Source organism: Plectropomus leopardus, chromosome 10 (assembly GCF_008729295.1).
Source record: "Plectropomus leopardus isolate mb chromosome 10, YSFRI_Pleo_2.0, whole genome shotgun sequence".
Classification (NCBI taxonomy): domain Eukaryota; kingdom Metazoa; phylum Chordata; class Actinopteri; order Perciformes; family Serranidae; genus Plectropomus; species Plectropomus leopardus.
The window spans coordinates 29,550,303-29,572,417 of NC_056472.1; the positions used below are offsets into that span (position 1 = coordinate 29,550,303).

General features: G+C 38.1%; 1 protein-coding gene across 2 annotated transcripts in view; it reads left to right on the top strand.

Moving 5' to 3' along the window:
• Positions 1–22,115, top strand: part of xpo4 (exportin 4) — a 42,071-nt gene that overhangs the window by 15,212 nt on the left and 4,744 nt on the right. For both annotated transcript variants that reach the window (XM_042495058.1, XM_042495059.1), the window contains exons 3-14: positions 7,169–7,343; positions 8,529–8,705; positions 9,475–9,617; positions 9,936–10,081; positions 11,580–11,757; positions 17,085–17,244; positions 17,336–17,505; positions 18,163–18,337; positions 19,786–19,992; positions 20,488–20,574; positions 21,269–21,449; positions 21,577–21,698. In XM_042495058.1, coding sequence (XP_042350992.1) covers positions 7,169–7,343; positions 8,529–8,705; positions 9,475–9,617; positions 9,936–10,081; positions 11,580–11,757; positions 17,085–17,244; positions 17,336–17,505; positions 18,163–18,337; positions 19,786–19,992; positions 20,488–20,574; positions 21,269–21,449; positions 21,577–21,698 — 1,921 coding nt within the window. The remainder of the gene's footprint in view (positions 1–7,168; positions 7,344–8,528; positions 8,706–9,474; positions 9,618–9,935; positions 10,082–11,579; positions 11,758–17,084; positions 17,245–17,335; positions 17,506–18,162; positions 18,338–19,785; positions 19,993–20,487; positions 20,575–21,268; positions 21,450–21,576; positions 21,699–22,115) is intronic.

Genomic DNA, 22,115 nt, shown 5'->3' on the forward strand with positions numbered 1-22,115 from the left:
CCTGATCAAACGCTGAATGAGAAAACCTGAGCGAAGCAGCGCTGATGAGAAAGATGTTTATTGTGTTAAAGAAACAGAGGAGATGTAAAGAGGTGTAAAATGGATTTTGCACAATGTTTCCATGAACTATAACAACTTATTCAGGATGCTGTTTTGTCATTTTATGACCCGAACCGCCTGAAACCTGCAATATTTTCTAACAAGCTCACCCAAATCACCTGTGGGTCCACCCACACATCTCTACTTTCTACTGTTTCTATGTTACATTTTAAGGACTGAAGCAGTACAGAAGGGGATTTATCAGAGAAATGTGAGGTTGTGTGATGTTCAGTAGTTGTTTTCGTTAAAGAACGGGTCAAAAGTTTGTTTCGCATTTTCTATATTAAAACAAAACTAATATGCCGTATGCATGTGGACAGAGTTAATGGTCTTCCAGTGCATAATAGCTGTGAAAAGATCCCAAAATCCACAATTCCAAAGGCAACAAAATTATTGAACCAAAAGTTCACAGCATGGACTGCTTGATTTCAAATGTTGTTTTCAAAGCAGCGTTTTGTTCATGTTGATACTAGCAGTCATTTAACTATTTTCACCACATCACGTTGATGTCTCTCGTGCTTTCTTTTGACAATTTGGCACGTGTTACGTTTGATAATCTGCAAAACCTTCCTGTAATTTCCCCTGCACTGACAGGTGAGGCTTTAGAAACAACAGATGGAACTAATTCAGACCTGCCCATTGAAAGCAGCTCCCCGGGGATGCAGAGGTTATTACACACCCGCTACACTAAAATAAATTAACTTTCCCTTTGCTAAATGAATCGCATTGTGCAGGGACCGATTAGAGGATAAAGAGCTAAAAAATCACATCAAGTCAGAGGACAAAACTTGGCCCAAAATGATAACAATGTTTACTACAGGCTGAATGTGTGCCTTTTGTGTCTAAATTTAATGCTTTCTACAACCTCTGCTGTTCATTTCGTGTAGCGTAGCATTCAGAAAGCAGGATCAGTGAGCACAGTTACGGTTATATTACCTTGGCTACGGTCTCAGTAGCAGTTTATCTCCCTCCAGCATCTCAAGGATTTCATGTTTCTAAAATTCAGAGACTCAACAAGTGATGGAGGCCAACGTCAGCAGGAGTGTGACTCATACAGTGCCATTTCTGCTTTATTTACAGGAAGTAATTGCTTGTTGAGTCTGTGTTTTTAATGGCCTCTGATTCCAGCATCTGTGCACACTCGATGGGAAACTGGCTGGAGAGGGAAGAGCTTGTCCTCCAGTTCAGTGACAAATACAGTTAACCAGGAACTCGTGTTTTCCCAGTTTCCTCTAAAACTGAATATAAGGGAAAGTGGATCAAATTATGCCTTGAGTGCCCTCAAAAAGATGAAGTTTATTCAACTTAGAGAGGAATATTCTGCTCTCACAACTACTCAGACGCTTAAATAGTAAATACTGAGTGTGTGTGTGTGTTTTAGTGTAGTAGCTGTCGTAGAAGTAGTGAGTAAAAGCAATCCGATAACTGTGGATCATCATGGCTCAAAACACTTTTTTTGTGTACATGCTGTGTTGGTGACCTTCGCATTTGTTTTTAACCTGCACCAAAAAATATTTGTCACCTTTATCTGCACAGAGGTTGTAAAAAAAAATGCCATAGCTGGATCCAACCAAATCACAATAATGTACAGTAAAACTACTTAATGTTTATCTACCAATATTAAATCAGTAGTATAATGAAAGTATTTGTTTAAAGAGCATCTTAAAATAAAATGTTGACTATAGTACCTTTAAGGAGATGTTCAAAAAGTGAAAAGATAATTAAAATAAAGCATAAACTAAAAACATATAATGCACATAAATGTAACTTTGAAGGAAACTCAACAGATGTCACAAAGTGCTTCACAATTAAAAACATCGAGACATGATATACAGACTATTTTCCAGAAAATGATTAAAAATGATGCACTTAATTTTGAAAATTGTAGTCATGGAAACATGTAATTGTGAAGAGTCCTATCTCATTCCAGTTATTTTGTCGTTTATTTTTGTGCCTCCACACCGGCGATAGCTGTGGCCGGAGGCATTATGTTTCCAGGGCTGTCAGTCCGTCCATCCGTCCTGTTCTTCATAACACGATATCTCAAGAACACCTTGAGGGAATTTCCTTAAATTTGGTAGAAATGTCCACAAGGACTGAGTGTTAAAGTGATTAGATTTTGTGGGTCATTGGTCAAAGGTCAAGGTCACTGTGACCTTCCATCCATTTTTATAGTTAACACAATATCTCAAGAACACCTGGAGGTAATTTCTTCATATTTGTGTTGACACAAATATTCACTTTGACTCAACAATGAACTGATGAATGAATATAACAAGAACAAGAGGTTCAAGGTTCAAACTGAGGCTGATTCATGTCTGAGATCAGAGTTTTCAAAAAGCTTTTGTTGTCTGTCTCAGTTGAATTTTTAGAGGTCTAAACTAAATCTTATTTTTCATTGCTGATAATATAAAACAAAAACACAAAGTTTGCTCTTCTTTCAGCATTACTGCATTTTCAAAACCCATAAAGCCTCAAAATGGCAATAGGTTTCCACTAGAATAAATTTTGTGTCTGCTCTGCCGTTCAGCTCAATTTATTTAGCTGAAGATCGTTTTACTAATCAATACTGACCGTGGGTGATCTGAGCAAAAGAAATACATGTACATCGTCCCCAATCTCAGCCTCAGAGCCAATTTTCATCAAAGCGTCCTGCAGTGGTGTCGTTCTGGACTTTTGAGTCAAGAGTGTGTAATCAGAGCTTCAGAAGGAAAGCAGCACTTGTCTTCAGCCTCCAATCTGCAGAAATAATCAAATCTTCACTCGAGGAATCAAGGAATGGTTACCAAAGTGACCTGCCGAAAAAATTCTAAGTTGCACTTGAGGTGATTCATGATGGGGACGGGTTTCACTGGTGTTATGGTTGAGCTGGTGTCTGAAGGTGTTTGTCGTCAAAGAGAGCGAGCCACAGGACCTCTCGTCTTGTTAACAGACGTCATGTAAAGAAAAAGAAGTTGTGATCTCGAGCAGCGAAACGACAAAGGGGTTTTGTCTGATTCTGTGGTCTTCCTCAGAGGCGGCTTTGGAGCACTGATTGTTCCAGTGTGCAGTGCAGGGGAGTCACAGTGTGTTTTAGGCTTCGGGAAGATGCATTAACAGAGATTACTGCTCTGTTTTTAGCAGCTTGGTGAGGCAGCGGCAGCCAGAGTCCGACACCAGCTTCAAATAATTAAAAGGGAAACACTCTCCCTTTTCTCACCTTGTAAAGCTGGAGTAAGCAAAGTAGAGCAAAGAACTTTCCTCCAGTTATCCTTGTTTTTGTTTGTTTTCTGTTGTCTTTTAGGGCTGCAACTGAAGATTATTATAAGATTATTATTATTGTCATCAAAGATTAATTGTTTGGTCTTTAAAATATACATTTACAAAACAGTTTGCTACTGTTACTGCACTTTTGTCCTCTGAATGAATTGTTGATTTTTTTTCTTCATTTTTTCCCTTTTCTTTCTTTCTTGATATATCTGGCGTCTGTTGGTAAGTAAGTAGTAAGTAAATGAAAATAGCAACGATTAGAAAAAATTGTCCATCACGATTTTCTAAAGGCCAAGGTGGCAGTCCAAATCACAAGGATATTTAGCTTATTATGTTATAAAATATAATAATAATAATAATAATAATAAAGTTTATTTTTATAGCACTTATCAAAACCAACATTACAATGTGCTTTACACATAAAATCACAAAAAAAACAGGGAAAAAAAAATAAAATGCAAAAAAATACATGTTAACACAGAGAAATACAGAGAAACACAGAGATAGAGAAATGGCAAATCTGCAAGTATGAGTAGTTTTAACCAGAGTGTAGTCTGTGTTTTTGCTTGGAAAAAAAGACAAAGATGAATCAGTTATCAAAAAAAGTTGGCTATTGATTTTGTGTTGATCGACCAATCGATTAGCTAAGAATCGATGTTGCTTTAGGAATAAAAGGCAGGAAGAAAAGATGATTTAATCTGTCTAAGGTCACTGTGACCTCACAAGAATTTTTTTTGGCTATAATTCAAGAATTGATCATTTGACTGCAGAATCGTAATTTTTCTGAACGTTACTCCAGAAAAAAAGAGGAGACATTTGGTCCGATTTTGAATCAGTGGCACTAATCGCGGGTGTCCACCTTAATACTGCGCTGTATAGATCTGTGCTGCCGGGTGGAAAATGTGTGTGAGGGATCCATATTTTAGAGTTTGTCGCTTCTTTGCAGCAACATTTACGTTTGAAGCACTGTGTGGCTACACGAGCGTGGACACACATGGATGTAAACTGTCGCTTAGTTAGTGGAGGCATACGACTGTAAGGCGGTAATTCTGGTTAAATCATTACTTGACATTTGTCTTGTCACTTTGTGTGTTACATAAAGGAAAAAATGTTATAAGAGAGTATTTTTTAACAGAAATTGTGGTGTTCATGGGAACTCTGTGTTAGAGAGATGATCATCTAGAGTGAGTATTTTCAGTTTTTTTTGTGGGTGTGTCTGCAGTCACAGCGGTTCTGATCTGAATTAAGGGGCCACACTCACATATAAAGTATAAATAACTGAGACACACAGCAGCTTGTCAGATCATGTGATCCAGTGAGTAGGGGTCTCTCTCTTTTCTCTCGCAGGCTGTCTCTCCCGCCCTCCCTCTCTCTTCCCTCCTCTCCTGCTCCGTCTGTAATCACCTATTCTTGGAGCTTTTTTCCAATTGCCTCATCGGAAAACCATGCAGAGAGGGATGGCCGATCTGCAATGATTGAACAGTTCTGCTCGCAATTTAACTCCATCTGATAGGGGTTAGCGAGGCCTCTCACACACAGTGTTCCTCTCCGGCTGCCTGTGGGAGAGAGGTGTGTCGGCTCAGACACAAACACAGCGTTAAGACTTTTTGCTTTTTTTGGTGCAGCAAGGGCAACAGAAACATGACAAAAATATACAGAAAAGTTCAGGAGTAGTGTTGGTTTTCATGGAATGGTTTTAGATGAGGGACTTTTCCTTGAGCGTCAGTAAAAAGGCAGTTTAGTCTTTGATCTCTAAACCTTTGCCACCCCCGCCCACCCACCATAGACCCATTTTTGTCTCCTTTTTTAAGGAGGGCAGGGGATTTTTATGGGGAGACAGCAGGTCAACATTATATGCCATAATAAAGTGATATACATCATGTGAAAGCTGTTAGGCTGAGGATTAATTTGAAGTGCAGCTCAGCCCTGTGTCAAGTTTTTATAGTCATAAATATCTAAAAACATTTTGTTTTGGTTAGATGCCGTCTTCAGACGTTACAATGGAAGTATGTGATGGTCATTCCCCCACCTCAATTATGTCTCATAAGTTGTTGCAGCAATTAACCCTAACCCTAACCCTAACCAGTAGTTACACAGATTTTGTGCTGAATTTAAGCATTTTTTACTACTAAAAAATGAACAAAAATAGTCAAATATACCTCTGAAATACCACGTTAAGACAACGAGATTGTGATTTGTGATCAAAAACTTAATAGATATTTGTATGATATTTTGTTTTTAGTTCGATCTTTATTTGATACAAATATTTGTGATATTGACGCGTCAGAAAAACAAAAGCTGACGCTGATGAAATGCTCTTTGTTAACTTTCAGCTTTTAATTGTTTGAAAATCGCGTCTACATTTCTTCCTCTCGTGACCCTTCAGTATCTCTCGGCATTGATTGTACAGACACTGTGGTCGATTTGTCTAGATGGTATAGAATTTCGATTACAAGCCACTTTCATATCTGTTTTTGAAATTCAACGACTTGCAGCCAAATATGATTTTAGCGTGTCCACACATGTCACTTCACTCTTCATGGTGCGATCTGATGATAAAAGCCTCCTTAAAACAAGATGTGTAATTACAGCCATTCTGTATATCATCATGTACTTTGTGTACAGTACTACGAGGCAGAAATACCATAAATATAACCTCAGATGCAGCTGTGGAAAAGTGCTCAGGGGTCAAGTTGCCCACGAGTTTTTGGTTAAGGATCAATTTTCATGCCTGTTTCCAAAACCTCAGTCACCAGCGGGTAAACTGGAAAGTGACCCCAGTTTAGCCTCAGCCTCACCCTGCAGAGTGGAAACTGTCCTTCATCGGGCCAGAGCCTCGAGAAAAGAGCAGTTTAACCTTTTCTGTCCAGAGGAGGAGATTGATTTTGTACCACTGAACCAGTGGTGGAAGAAGTGCTCGGATTCCTAAAAAATACCCTTACCTAAAAATAATCCATTAAAAGTAAACATTCTTAATTCAAAATGTCACTTAACTTAAAGTGCAGGAGTATTATCAGCAAAATTTACTACAAGTATCAAATGTAAGAGTACTTATTATGCAGACTTGCCCCTTTCAAGGTGTTAAAATATTATTTTTTTCTCTTTTCAATCATTGATAAATTGATGTAAGAGCATTTCAATAAAGTTCTGCAGCGTGGATCCAGTTTTAGATACTTGATACTGTATACTGCTTGGTAATTTAGTAGTAAAGTGTTGCATCATATTCTGTGTTTTTTTTGCTCCTGTAACTACTAACTGTATGTTTTAGATAAATGCAGTGCAGTATAGAATATTTCCTCTGACATGTAGATGAGTCAAAGTATAAAGGAGCTTAAAATGCATCACCTTAGAATTAAAAGGATATATGTGACATTTTTGTCAAAATTGTGTTGTTCATATGTTCATATTGTGTGACAATGTTTTGACATTATGCAAGGTGGGGTTTTTTGTGTGTGTGCATTTTTGGATGTTTTTTTTAGAAAACAAAAAGATTTATATAATTTTTTGCTCATTGGACACAGAACATAGAAACTTTTTAATTTCAAGGTGGCAAAGTATATAAAAATTGTACTCAAGGGCAGTACTTGAGTAAATGTACTTACTTACTGCATCAAATAATGCCAGTGGTTGATTGAGTTTTTTTTTTTTTTTTTTTTACACTTTTTGAGAGTACATGCTGCACTGAGTTTTCATTAAATTTGTCACCGTGTTTCGCCCAGCAGCATCCGTGATTTTATTGATTTTTTTTTTTTTTTAAAGTCTACTGAATAAAGCATGTGGAGCTTATCTTTACTTACCGTGTTATTATCTGTGTTTTCAGGATTGAAATTGAGGATTCAGAAGCGGTGGGCATCTCCAATATAATTTCCAATCTGATCACCATGTTCCCTCGAAGTACTCTAACGGCGCTGCCCAGCGACCTCTTCACCTCCTTCATCAACTGCCTCACGCTGCTCACCTGCTCGTTTGGACGCAGCGCCGCCCTCGAGGAGGTGGTGAGTAATAACACCTTCATTTTCCTTCCTCTCAGAAATATAATCATCTCTGATCAATTCAGTCACATTGTTTGTTACCTAAAAGATTCAATTTAAAGCTTTTGTTCCCAGATCACAAGCAGTTTTTATGTGGAGTCTCCAAAATACAACGTTTGTCAACATTGTGACAACTTAACATCCCTTTTTCTTAAATCAGTGGTTCCCAAACTTTTTGGCTCCCGACCCCTGAAATAGAAACAATTTCTGCTTGACGCTGTTGGTCGTAACTCAACTTTACTCATTTATATAAAACCTTTCATACAAACAAAAGCCAACAGAGCTTGAAGTTAAACACTTAAAACAGCAAAGCCCAAAATGTTTTTTTACAATAAATACAATTTTGGAAGACCAAAAATTATAATAATCTATCAATAAAATGTTAAAACTAAATAAATGAAACTTGTAATATTAAAATAAAATAAAGTAAACACCAGGGATAAAATTGATGTTAAAAAAAACTTCAAAAAGTACTTAAAAATGAAAGCTTGTTTTATTTACTATAAAATTGTTGCACCCCAGAAAGTCTTGAACTGACTGTAAAACAAACCGAAAAATTCAAATCTTCTCAAATAACCTGAAGTGATAAACACGGCTGAGGAATTCAGGTTCTTTCTCTACTTTATTTTTATTTCTTATTTTTACATTTTTAAAGAAGTAAAATTGAAAAGGAAAAAAAGCAGATTAAGAGATAATTCTAAAAAAAATACATTATGAACTTTATGAAGCACAAATGTCATTTTTCATTCCCTCTCCTGTTAAATTATTTTGTGAGCACCTTAAATTTATTACAGATTTTGGAGATGTTGTTCATCCAATGTTTGTTTATCGGAATGTTGTTTTATTAAAAAAAAAGTGATATGCAGTAAACATGATTTTAAATGTTTAAAAAAGAAAAAGTCCTCATCTTCTGCAATATTTAAATCCTTTTTCATGTCACATTGTAGGCTAGACTGTTTTGGAGCAGTGACCAAAATTATGACACATTTTGACTTCAATGCGTTTCACTGATTTGTCTTTTGGTTATTAACAAGAGCAAAGCCCAGGGATTATAATACTCTCATATTATATTTATTATTATTATCACTATTAAATCGTTATTCGTCATTCTTTGACTGACATCCACTTGCTCTTTGTCTCTGCTCTCAGCTGGATAAGGACGACATGGTTTACATGGAGGCGTACGACAAGCTGCTGGAGTCGTGGTTGACACTCGTCCAGGACGAGGAGCATTTTCCTCGCGGCTGCTTCGTCCAGCCGGCGATCCAGGTCTTCAACTCGTACATCCAGTGTCACTTAGCTGCTCCTGACGGCACCCGGAACCTGGTGAGACTCTGAAGCTGCATTTCACTTCACGAAGAAAGTGATTTGAAACAATTAACTTAAGCTTTAAGACTGTTTGAGGCATTTTATGCACTTTTTATTCTTTGTCACTTTTTGATAATGTTGGCTGTGTTCATGCATATGGCATATGATTTTGGCAAGATTATGTATTTTTGTTTAATCTATGAATTTCCAGCTCAGCTCCCACAATAAGTCTGAAATACACTGTAAAAACAAAATTGTTATATTCATACTCTACTATACTCTTCATACTCTTTAAAGCAAAATCTACTTATCAGGAGGTTTATTGAAAAAAACAACCACATTTTTATTTTTATTTTTTTTTATCTAAAAACAAAGTGGGATTATGACAAAAAGCTGGTTCAAATTCTGAAAATTAAGTATTTAATTTTTTATGATTAAGACTGATGTTGGTTTAAAAAAATAAACTAAATGAAAGTACAAAATCATATTCATGTATAATATTATTTAAAGCTTGATTTTGAAAAGTGCATTTTGTGCCAATGTGTGGAATATTAAAGAAATAATAATATTAATTAATTAATTATGGAATATTAAAATATTAAATCAACATAATGGTTAGCTAATTTCAGAATTATAATAATTGATCTTCTCATACCTAATAGTGAATATTCATGCATTCTTTCTTTGGGTGTTTTATAGCTTCATGTAGTTTTATTCAGTATATTTGGTCACTTTCTCTTTGCAATTCATAAAACCTTGAACACACGCTGACCCTCTCACCCCACAGTCAGTGAACGGCATATCGTCTCATGAAGAAGAAGAGATCAACGAGCTGCAGGAAGACGACAGAGAGCTGTTCTCAGATCAGCTGTCCAGTATCGGCATGCTGGGACGTGTGGCTGCTGACCACTGTATCCCTCTGCTCACAAGGTGAAAACTTAACCAAGTACCTCATATTGTCTCCTGCTGTGAACTTTCCATCAGGCACCTTAAGAAAACAGAATTTGTGAATTTATTATGTTTAAAGATAGTTTTAAATTTTTGTATCTATACTTAGAAAATACATCACAAAATAGAATAATTTATTCCTCAGTTTTTTTCACACGAAGGCTTAATTTTCTGATTGATGTTTTGTTTGGTTCTAAATTCATTTTTAGATTTATTGTAAACATGACTGCGACTTTAAACAGCAGCAGACTCTGATCGTTTTTACCATGTTGACATTTGTATTGTGACGTCACCCTGCAGCCTCCTGGAGGACCGCGTGACACGGCTGCACGGTCAGCTCCAGAGGACGCAGCAGCACCTCATGGCCACATCTGACCCCGGATCAATGGACCGAAAAGTCCTGGACGACCTCTATGAGGACATCCACTGGCTCATACTGGTCTCAGGTCAGCTGCGGGACAGGATGCTCTGTTTCTTTGTGTCTTTTTATTCTTAAAACATAAGATCTGGTGTTGTCTGATCTCCTGATAAGTTATTTGGATCATTGTTCTCTTCATACCTTAATGTTTCTGTCTGTATACTCAAGTTTTGATTGTGCATTAATAGTTAATGTCATCACGGTCAAGACATGGAGTAGATGTGTGCTTTTTTTAAATGTGCAATTCAAATTACATTTATTGTAGAAAGTACACAGAGAGAGGAATATTTACAGTAAAATGACTTATTAGTTACTGGAAAAAAAGTAATTAAGCACTCATCTTTCCAAAAAAAAAACATATTTTACTATTTATAAATAGAAATTGAAACAAGTTGTAGTCAATTATAACAGGGCCCAAAAATATGTAGTATGTACAGTATAAATATTTAAAGGGTGGTTGAAACGATGACATGATAATTACCTGAATATTATTTAGAGAATAAAAAAGGAATACATTTTACAGGAAAAAAGTATATATTTTAAACTTTTTTTTCAGGGCCATTTTCTTGTTTTTGTTTTTTTATGGATTTTTTTGTTTTTGTTTTTCTTATTTTCAGGCAATTTTCCTGTTGCTAATTTCTTATGAATTTTTGGGCCATGTCTTGTTAAGTTGATCAGTGCCTTCTCCCCATGTTTTTGACAGTAATCAAACTGATTTTCTCATGTTTTCAAAGGGTTAAAAACAAATGCACACACAGCACTGTACTGAAGGCACTTTGAAGAAAACATATGTTCTATTACAATACTAGATGGCTTTTTTATAGTGTTCATAAATTACTTTTCCAGCACAGTTTATTTCACTTTACTGACTTTATTTGTAAAAAAGACAGAAGAACAGAGCTCCACCCGGCTCTGTGGGTTTGTCTCAGTGAAATATCGACTGAATCAGCGTCGTTAAAGGCGTCCGGAGCAGCACTGCCGTCTCCTCCTCACCATAAACTTCCCATTCAGGCTGGCTGGGCCAAACAGAGCTGCCTATAAAGATGAAATCTGTATTTTTAATTTTCAAGAGATATGGTGGAGTACAACAAAACACTACCACTGAGAGAAGTTAAGTTATTGTAACTTCATGCTGAAAGAGCCAGAAATGTTTTTGCATTTTATTTTATTTTGACACGATAGCAGCAACCAACGATTATTTTTTTTATAAACTAATCAAAACCTTTCGTAATTTGATCCATAAAATTTTTAAAAATAGAGAAAAATGTCTCTAACAGTTTTCCAGAGCTGATGTTGACAGGATTGCTTTTCATCCTAAAACCCGAACATATTTAATTTACTGTGGTATAAGACTATGAAAACAGTCAAACATGACAAAGTGGGAATAGAAAATTTTTAAAATTCTGACAATTTATTATAAAAATTGTCGCAGATTAACTGTGTTTCTGTTTATCAACTGATCATTTTAGATCACTTCTCTCGTCTTTTTAAGAAGCTGTTTTTTTTTTTTCTTGTGCGTCCTCTAGGGTATTTATTAGCAGATGACCCTCAGGGTGAAACCCCGCTGATCCCCTCAGAGGTGATGGAGTTCTCCATCAAACACTCGACAGAAGTGGACATCAACACGACGCTGCAGATCCTCGGCTCGCCGGGGGAGAAGGCCTCGTCCATACCGGGCTGCAACCGCACAGACTCAGTCATCAGGTACGTTTTATCTCGGATGGTCGTAACCCTTTTAATTTATTATTTTGCATAGTGCTCGTGTGGCATACAAAAAATAAGAATATCCCTTAGGATTAAACGATGTAAGTCAAAATGATGGCAGTTGAATTGGATTTGGCTGTTCAATACGAATATTCGACGATATGTTTTGTTTTCTGTACAAAAGTTTTAAAGTTTAGTCAGACTCAGAAGGACATTCAGTGTTACAGCTTCATTCGTGTAATTTAGTAACCAAGCTAATGGTGTTAATGACGGGTCACAAATGTGCAACATTTTTTGCAGGCTCTAGATACCTAACAGAAGCCAGAGACTATATCGTATTAAGCTGCACTGCCTGCATGCCTGCAGCTCCGTGTATCAAAGAGTAGCATGAAACTCAAGAGCGCTCACTCTGCAGAAAGTCTGACGACCAAAATGTCCCCAAAAGTTCACTGCACAGGAAAAAAAAGACTGCTAGACTGCTCAGTCGACTGCAATTTCAGTCGACTGCAATTTCAGTCGACTGCAATTTCAGTCGACTGAGCGGGTTTCAGACTGATTATTGGAACCTCCGACTTTCAGGTGTCAGCCCTACTATTATATTGTCCTCTACCAAAACACTTTGACATGAAGACTCTTACATGGATACTCGAAAGAACAGAAAAAAATGTAAATTTAGAAATGGGAACATTTTAAAAGAAGTATGAACTGGTTCACATTTTGGCAAAAGAAACCAAGGTAATTTTTAAATATTAAATGTCATGTTGGAAATCCCACATTTCTAAAGCTGCCTTTAGTCTCAGTTTCTTTCAGAAATTTAGTTTTTAATTCTTCTTTTGTTTTTTTGCCATTTAATGATGCATATGAACAAATACAAAAGTTTGTCAGGTGCAGGAACTGTTAAGTTGTTTTTTTTTTTTGCATGGTGCCAAAAAAAGCATGTTTTAAGGGCAATGTTTCTTCATGATTTTTTGTCAGTACTGGAAGGTCGACAGCTTGAATCTCCAAGCTAAGAAGAACAAAATATGTCTAGGTTTAAGTGAGAGGAATTTGACATAAAAAAACAGTAGTTTTTTTCTGTGAACCACACAAAGACTTTGTGGATGCAGGTCTCAGGTTTAAATTTTTTAACAGAGGGAATGTAAAGCAAAGCATCGGCGAAGAGAGGGCGTGCATCTCATGTTTGAGAAGTGTTTCTGACACTAAAGCCGACTCCAGGACCAGAGAAACTGTCAGAGACGACTGATGACACGTCTTTGTGTCCAGCAGTCCTCGCATGTGACATCTCATTTTACCAGCCAGACCTCCATAAAACTCTACCAGAATAGACTTCCTCTCTCTGCGAGGCTGGCCGTCCCTCGAAGTGTTGTCCCAGTTATTGTCCCATAAAGCTTATAGGTGGTCAGTCTCTTCACATTCACACCCAAACACCATCTGAATGTTCAGCCAGTAAAACACAAAGAAAGAGGCTCTCACCGTGGTTTGGTTTAATGTGGGTTTCAGGCCGACCTCCACTTCATTTGTCTCGGCTCGACAAACGCTTGAACATGCACATGATAAAACACGGCTTAATAAAAGTGTCACTGCTATACCATGAGCTCACTTTAACATCAACGTGGAGGTTTATGTCTCTCCAACTCTTGAATCTGAGCGTCCTGCCCTAATGAGACAGTCTGACCTCACAGGGAATAAAAATTAAAGTGGGTTTTTGTATCCTCTTAATATAACTCTTAAACCAAAAAGAAGTAGGACTGCAGATGGAAGTTATTTTCATTATTATTTTTGTTTTTGTTTTTATTATTATTATTTAAAATGCCAGAAAATTTTCTCTAAAAAACAGCCTAAAACTAAAAAATATTCCACTTATAAATGTTATAAAACTGGAACAAGTAGACACACATATGAGAAGCTGGAAATATTGAATGTTTGATTATTTTAGTTTGTTGAATTACTTAAATGATTATTAACATTTATCAAAATTGTGAAATATTCATTTTCTGTTGATTTATAATGAGATTTTGACCTGTTTTAAAGTGATTAAACCAAAATTGTGGATCCAACACTGACACTCTGTTAAGCTCCTGAGAAAAAAAATATTTTACATAAATTGCCAACTTCATTTATCAATACTGATGACTTGTCATATCATTGTAAATTTAATATCTTTTTAAATAATTGTTTGTCAGACAAAAAAAATATTTCAAAATGTCAGCTTGGGTTCTTGACAATGGTGAGGTTTTTTTTTCACTATTTTCTGAAATGTTATATATTAAATTAATAATCAATTGATAAAAAATTGCAGGAGATTTATTGTAATATGACAGTCATCAACTTTGAAAGTAGTTGTAAATTAAATTGATAGTTAATTCATCAGGTTGAATAAGTCTGTAAAGAAGAAGGGTCAATATTCTCTGATTCCAGCTTCATAAATGTGAATATTTTTTGGTTTCTTTACTCTTCTGTGACAGTAAACTGAACATTTTTGGATTGTGGACAAAGAAAGACATTTGACGAACACTGCTCAACATCTTCCACATTTTTCTTAAATTTTAGAGACCAAACAACTGATTGATAAATCGGGAAAAAATAAACAGATTTAACAGCAATGAAATAGTCACTAGTTGCAGACGCCCCACCACTGCCCGCTCTTGTACTTTGGTAAACAAGGAGAAGACCAGGTGCAGATGAGCTGCAGGTTTGAATCAGAGCCTACATTTCTATTTTAAAAACAGTTTTAATATCAGCACTGAATCGGACTGACTGAATTTGCTGCTGCAGTTTGACATTTTCTTCTGTGTCCCAGCTCAAAATGACAAAAATGTATCCGCAGGGACGTCGAAGGAGTTGTTGATCAATAAAAATTATTGAACGTTTTTTCTCAAAGGGCTGAGATTTCAAACTTTCAGACTGAATGTTCTGGCAGCGTTTTCTCTCTGTAAGAGCAGAAAAAAAATGTGTGTGTGATTATTTTAAAACCTCTTGTTGCTACAGTGCACGCTGGTCTGCTACTGTGTTGAGTCAAAGTTTTTCTCATGCCGTGTGTGTTTGTGTGTGTTTGTGTGTGTGTGTGTGTGTGTGTGTGTGTGTGTGTCAGCTGAACATGAGTACGAAATGATGCCGATAAAAATACACTGACATCATAATGAAATGGACTCAGGGATGCAGAGCGAATCTAGCTGCTGTTATCAGACGGGATTTATCTTTTCAACAACAATTAATTGTGCAGCCGACAGAATGTGACGGTGGTGTCAGAAACGTTGTGCGGTTCAGGGATGTTGGCAGTCACATTGGATGCAGGCGTGTGTGTGCGTAGATAATCACAGTGACGACAATAGATAGTCACAGCAGCCAGTGACATTGTCTGTTGAAGGTCGTTGAGCCCCTGTGTTTTCTAGATTGTTCATTATGTCGATGAGTGTGTGTCCAAAATGTGCATGTGCGTGCGTGTGTGTGTGTGGGGGGGGTGACGGCAATGACAGAGGATTGCAGAGACGAGTGGCCGGCGGCGTCAGGTTTCCTATCAGCGAGCGTCCGACCCCGGCCTCGTAAATGTCAACGTGGTTTTGTTTTCTGCAAACAATGTGAAACTGTGCACTGTTCTCGACGGAGGGAGGCGGACCCATAAGCTCCTTTAAGCCCTCTGTCCTCTGTCTGTGTGTGTGTGTGTGTGTGTGTGTGTGTGTGTGTGTGTGTGTGTTACAAATGCACTGATTCTCCTGGCCAATTTCCAAAGTCTCAGCTGCTGATTCAGATTTTCTTTCTAAGAACTATAATTGACAGCATACAAAAATATTTTTTATACTTTAATGTAAGATTCAATTGTCAGTTCCTATTAAAGGAGATATTTGTAATTTCCAGCCACCGAATAGGGGTCAGTATTTCATCCTTTTACCTCGGTCTACTACTGCGTCCATAGAAACCACTATTAGTCATCAGTCATAAATAAAGGCAACTCATAACTGACAGCAGAGCAAGAATACAGCCGGTCAAAATTAGGTTGCTATCTTATGATCTTCACATTTGTGTATAGTTACTTTACAGTTTCAGCAACGCCACAGTAGCAAGAAAACAGTCGCATCACGCCATTTGAAAAGTTTACGCTGAACTGTAAGTCTATAGTTTATAGTTTGTGTTGTAATTTGTGACACTAAAGATATGTTTTGGTAAAGGCTAAAAGAAACGTCGCTAGTTCAGCATCAAACCGCATCTTTTTACTCGCCAAGATCTGTCTCCAGTGTTTGGAGGCTACATCAATATTTACTCTAGTTTTGCTTCTTCTCGCGTCGCTTCTTTTCTTGCCGTGGAACGTTGTTTCTTTCCGGGAGCTGCTTGTGATGGTGGAGCTTCTGCCATCGCTATATTTCTTACACATTAAGACTGTAACGTCAAAGCTGTATCATCAACTCCGGCAGGCTCAACGTCCTGGCTGCTTAACAGTGGAAATCTTTGCAACATAGATATCTTGGATATAACATCAAAGGTTACTTTTCTCTACTTCTCTCTACCTGACGATTGTGCTCTCTGTGATGTCGAGGCCAGAACAATATAAATACCTTTATGTGCTTAAATAAAAAGCTGCTCCTTTTCATACGCTCTCTGCTGAGCTATTCCTGATTTGACCTTGTTTGTATCGTTATTCCATTTCAGTCTCTGTGTTTCTCTCCTCTTCTCTTAACTACTCGCCCTCCTGTTCTCATGCCTTTTCACTGTTTTATTTAGTCGCCTAGCCTTTCATTTTTCTATTCTTTGGCCTTATCTGTTATCTCTTCTCCTGTATTTAACCCTTTGAAATCTGAGCAGTTGCCTGAATTTCTTTCAAAAACACAGAAAGACATTTCAAGTTAGTAGCTACAAGAAAATTACCTGAAAATTTGGCAAGAAAAGTAAAGAAAAGCAAAGAAAAGAAAAGAAAAGAAAAAATGTTAAAAAATAAATAAAAAAAACTGAAGGTAAATTGATAATAATAATAATAATTGTAATAATAGCAGTAGAGATCCGGGTTACAATGAATAATAATAATTATGAATATAGTTTCCAGACATTTTCCCCTGTTTTCTTATTATTTTCTTCTAATAAATTTCTAACTCTCTCTTTTAAAACTAATTTTCAGGTCTTTTTCTTTTCCTAATTTTTGCAATTTGCAGGACATCTCTTGCAAAGTTGCTTATTGCCTTTTCAGCCAGCTTTTTAAAAGAAATCAAACCATTTTGCTCAGGGTTCAAAGTTTTAAATACATGAATAAGTGAATAAGGTGTCTGAATGCAGCACAAGAAAAGTGATCCGGGTTTCGGTGGATTAAATCCAACAACTCTCATGTTCTTCTGTCTCAGGTTGCTGTCAGCGGTGTTGCGGACGTCAGAGGTCGAGTCCAGGGCAACAAGGGCGAGTCTGACGGAGCTGCTGAGCCCACAGATGGGAAAAGACATCGTGTGGTTCCTCAGACGCTGGGCGAAGACGTACCTGCTGGTGGACGAGAAGCTCTACGAGCAGGTTTGAGATGACAAACATCCGCGTAACCTCATACGTGTAGAAATCATCGTCAGCAGTCGCTGTATCATTTCTGCTCCACCTGTCTCCTCAGATCAGCATCCCTCTGAGCACAGCGTTCGGAGCAGACACAGAGGGGGCCCAGTGGATTGTGGGATATCTTCTGGAGAAGGTGATCAACAACCTGTCGGTGTGGAGCTCAGAGGCTGAGCTGGCCAACGATACCGTGGAGCTGCTGGTGACGCTGGTGGAGAGGAGGGAGAGGTGAGGACGGAGGCGGAGCAGGGCTGCAACGATCTATCAGTTGGCACCATTTTTTATAATCAATTAATTGTTTTTAGCATCTCTGGTTCCAGATAGTTTCTTGTTTTCTTCGTCTTTTATGATTGTAAACTGGATTTCTTTGGGTTTTGGATTGTTTGTCGAACAAAACAAGACATTCAAAGATGTCACTTAGCGATGGGCACCAAGCGATTTATCCCGAGGCTGAGTCATCCGGACGTTTTTATTGTGCAATAAGGGTCAAAATTCAAAAAAAGCTTGGTCCTGCTTGCATTTCTACTTGTTTCTAAAATATAATGAGCAGTTCTCAAATATACTGAACAGCCTCATGGTCTGAATCCAGTGTCCATCAGTACACCCTGACTTGCAGACTTTGCAGCAAGTCTGAGGGCTCAGGGTACTGAGGGCTGTCCACATCCACAATTGATCCACTCCACGAGGGGTCTCAGTGTCTTCCACAGCCTGACATGCAGCGCAGTGTAATGCCGAATATATCGGCTGTAAAACAACAAAAGGTCCTTCAATGGAAAATAAGTTTAGCTGAAATCACCTATAAGTGCAGGTGTTTTTGCAGATTTCTGGGGGTGTTCACATCAGATCCTCACACAGCACAGACTAACAGACACTCTGTCTCCTCAGGGCGAACATCGTGGTGCAGTGTGAGAGCTGGTGGAACCTGGCGAAGCAGTTTGCCAGCCGCAGCCCGCCGCTCCACCTGCTGTCCAGCTCCGTGCAGAGGACGCTGATGAAAGCTCTGGTCCTCGGAGGCTTCGCTCACATGGACTCTGACGCCAAACAGCAATACTGGGCGGAGGTAATGTGTGTGTGTGTGTGTGTGTGTGTGTAACATTTCAAAAATAGGAGCTGGAATGATAAGCTGATCAATAAAAAAGGTTGTAGGCAACTATTTTGATAATCGATTAAGGAAATAAATCCAAAATCACTCTGGTTCCAGCTTTTCCAATGTGAGGGATTTTAGGACATTCTTAGGCCTTCAGGACATTTCTAGGGTTTAAGGACATTACTTTGATTTTAGGAAGTTTCTAGGAATTTAGGACATCTCTAGGATTATAGGATATTTCTAGGATTTTAGGGATGTTTCTAAGATCTTGGGATGTTTCTTGGACTTTAGGACATTTCTAGGATTCTCGGACCTCTTGTCGGACGGTGCAGAGGATCCTCCACTGGCACTCTTTGTGATAAACAAGCTTTATTTTGATGCTGTTTTTAAAACTCTGGCCCCTTATGTAAACCAAAAAACATTTCCAATGTGACGCTTCACTTTTATAGCAAATTAGAAAATGGTTGGGGGGCCACCCAGTATCCTATCAGGGGCCAAATTTTGCCCTTGGGCTGAAAGTTAAGTCTCACTGGTCTCATGCTTTAGTATAACACTAATGTAAATAATAAGTTAAGTGCTTAAAAACTGTGTATCTCTCTCTTCCAGTGTGAAGATTTAATTCAGAGTTGCAATGTTCCTTTGAAACAGCCAAAGTGCAGTTTTACATCAAATAATAAATACAACAGATGATCGTTTCTGTAGTTTTTGCTGACATTAAATCTCCACCAGAGTCCTTTTAGGAAATACAAACGTCTTCCTCAGAGCTCTGCAGACTCAGTCAGATCCGAGGAGGAGGAGGAGGAGTGATGGATGCAGTCGATAATATTCCCCCATCGAGTCTGTCTCCCGTGTGTATAACATGATCCTTTTTGTGATCCTGGAGGCCTTTTGTCTTAATAGGCTGACAGTAGTAAATGGGGGTGCAAAGCCACAATGACTCCAGAGTAATTAGAGGGGGGTGTTACGAGTGAGACGGCAGCTGTTGGCTCCTGCAGCTGCTTTGTCTGAACTTGGATGGCTCTGCTGGACGACATCGACCCAACAACTGATCAAACACTTACTCCGTTACGTCTCGACATTCCTCCTTACTCCGTTACATGCACCGAGAAATCACTTTTATCCTCAAGTAGCTTGGATTTAGTTTGATCCTTCCAGTTTGTCATAACTGAGTTCAGATAACACAGTTTGAGGCTGGAAACAGTCAGAAGCCATTACGTCTTTTCAGTCCTGCCAGAAGAGCTTTAACAGTCCACGGCAATAAAAAAAGCATGAATACTCCCATCAGAGCTGCAAAATAAAGTAAACATAGTCGCTGATTGTTTCTCAGGCTACTTTAAAATGTTTGGAGACGACTTTTAGAGACGTATGTCAAAGCAGCAGTCCGTAAATGAACCAGAGACTTCCTGTTTCTGTGCGTCCAGGTGCTTCACCCTCTGCAGCAGCGTTTCCTCAACCTCATCAACCAGGAGAACTTCGCTCAGATCAGCCAGGAGGAAGCCGTCAAACAGGAAATCGTCGCCACATTGGAGGCGCTGTGCGGCATCGCAGAGGCGACGCAGATCGACAACGTGGCCTCGCTCTTCTCGTTCCTCATGGACTTCCTGTCCAGCTGCATCGGCCTCATGGAGGTGAGAGCTGAGCTGAAGATCTGATGTGATACGCAACATGTAACTCAAAGGAAAAGTTAACAAACTCTTCACAGTTCAGAGGAATCTTAAAATGTCTCTCCACTGTACGATGGAGGAGGCCTTTAAATGTTGGTCTGCGTGTTTTAGTTTATGATGAAAGATCCTGTAAAGATCCCAATCTAGCCAGACAGACTTATTCTGACACTGTATGTAACAAAAAAAGAAAAAAGTCTTATGTTTCGAGACCGTAGTTAATCTATTGATGTATTTTTTATTTTATTAATTATTATTCTTTTTTATCATTTTTTTTTTTACTTGCCTACTTACTTTTAAACAGTTCACTTATTTATTTTGTTATCCTTAATTGCTTTGTGTAATCATACTTTGTGTTTGTTACTGGTTAAGTGTTGAAAATGATAAAGACATAATTGAAAAAATAAATAAATATCAATATTATATTCACGTTCCATCTTGTTTTTTTGTTTTCTCGTTCAGGTCTACAGCAACACGCCGGAGACGATCAACCTCATCATCGAGGTGTTTGTGGAAGTGGCTCACAAGCAGATCTGTTACCTCGGAGAGGTGAGTGACTCTTTTTAAACGCTCCTGAAAATAATGATTTGAAGCAGGGATGCACCGATGGTGAAATTCTAATCTGACAGTGATGTTTAAAATAACAATTTGGCTGATAGACGATACCAACACCAATGTTTTTTTCTGTTGTTGTTTATTGTATTTTTGTTATTTGTTCCCTGTTTTTGTGCCGAGGAAACGAAAGTCTTTAATATAAAAAATTACTGTTTTAAATTAATTCAGTCCATTATTGTGCTACCTTTGAGCACAAATTCAATTATACACATTTAAAACACTTTCAAATAAACGACTTTCACATGCAAAACATCTTATGAAAATAACTGCTTTCAAGTCTTTTTATTATAGTTTTATATATAAAAATCTCTGTGCAAATCTCTCTATCAAACATCTGTCTAAAAAAAAAGTTAATAAGATTACATTTGAACACATCATGAGAATGTTATTTATGATTAATCTTCACTCGATACTCATCAGCCGTTGGTGAACGTGATCTTGTTTGCTGATCGGTCGATGGTAGTTAACAAGACGTAAATTTGGCCGATACCGACATTTAGCTGATATTTTGGTGCATCGCTGCTCGGTATTATGATTTTGGTCAGAAAACTCATAATTTCGTGGCTTCAGGTCAGTGCAGCTGTTTGAGATGTTAACTGTCCCTTCTGTCTTTTGTCTCCTCGTCCAGACGAAGTCCATGAAGCTGTACGAGGCGTGTCTGACGCTGCTGCAGGTCTACTCCAAAAACAACCAGACCAGGAAACGAGGCGACGCCACAGCGGAGGAGGACCAGTACCAGGACCTGCTGCTCATCATGGAGCTGCTCACAAACCTGCTCTCCAAAGAGTTCATCGACTTCAGCGACACCGGTGAGCCTGCTCGATGTTTCCGTCTTTAAACGTCAACTAACAGAAGAAAATCAGTGACGACTTTTAATTCTTCTTAGTCGTGGTGCCTGAAGTTAAATTTCTAAACTGCTGTGTTTTTTTTTTTTAGACGAGGTGTTTCGAAACCAAGACCAGGGCACGCCGGCGTCCAGTCGGACCGTTTCTGCAGCAGATGTGGTTCTCTACGGCGTCAACATCGTTCTCCCGCTCATGTCTCAGGACCTGCTCAAGGTAAAACTGCACAGCAGGGATGATTTTGGGTTTAATCAAACTAGTGCTGCAACTATTAGTCAATTCATTGATTATTGGGTGGACCGAAAATTAATCAGCAACTATTTAGTTTATTTAGTTCATCAGTTCAGTGTTTAAAATCATATATCAAGCAACAATTTAAAAAAAAGGGTATTTCCAGCTCCTCAACTCTAAACATTGGCTGCTTTCCTTGGTCTTAAATCATAGTACATTTAATATTTTAGGGTCAGGAATTGTTGGTTGGACAAAACACGACACTTGATGAAGTCACGTCAGGCTCCAGGATATTTTAACAAGATTTTTAATTTGAAAAATAATCTACAGAATAATCAGTGATGAATATAATCATCACCAATCATTGTTTATTTAGGGAAAATTGACTGAGCATTAAGTTCT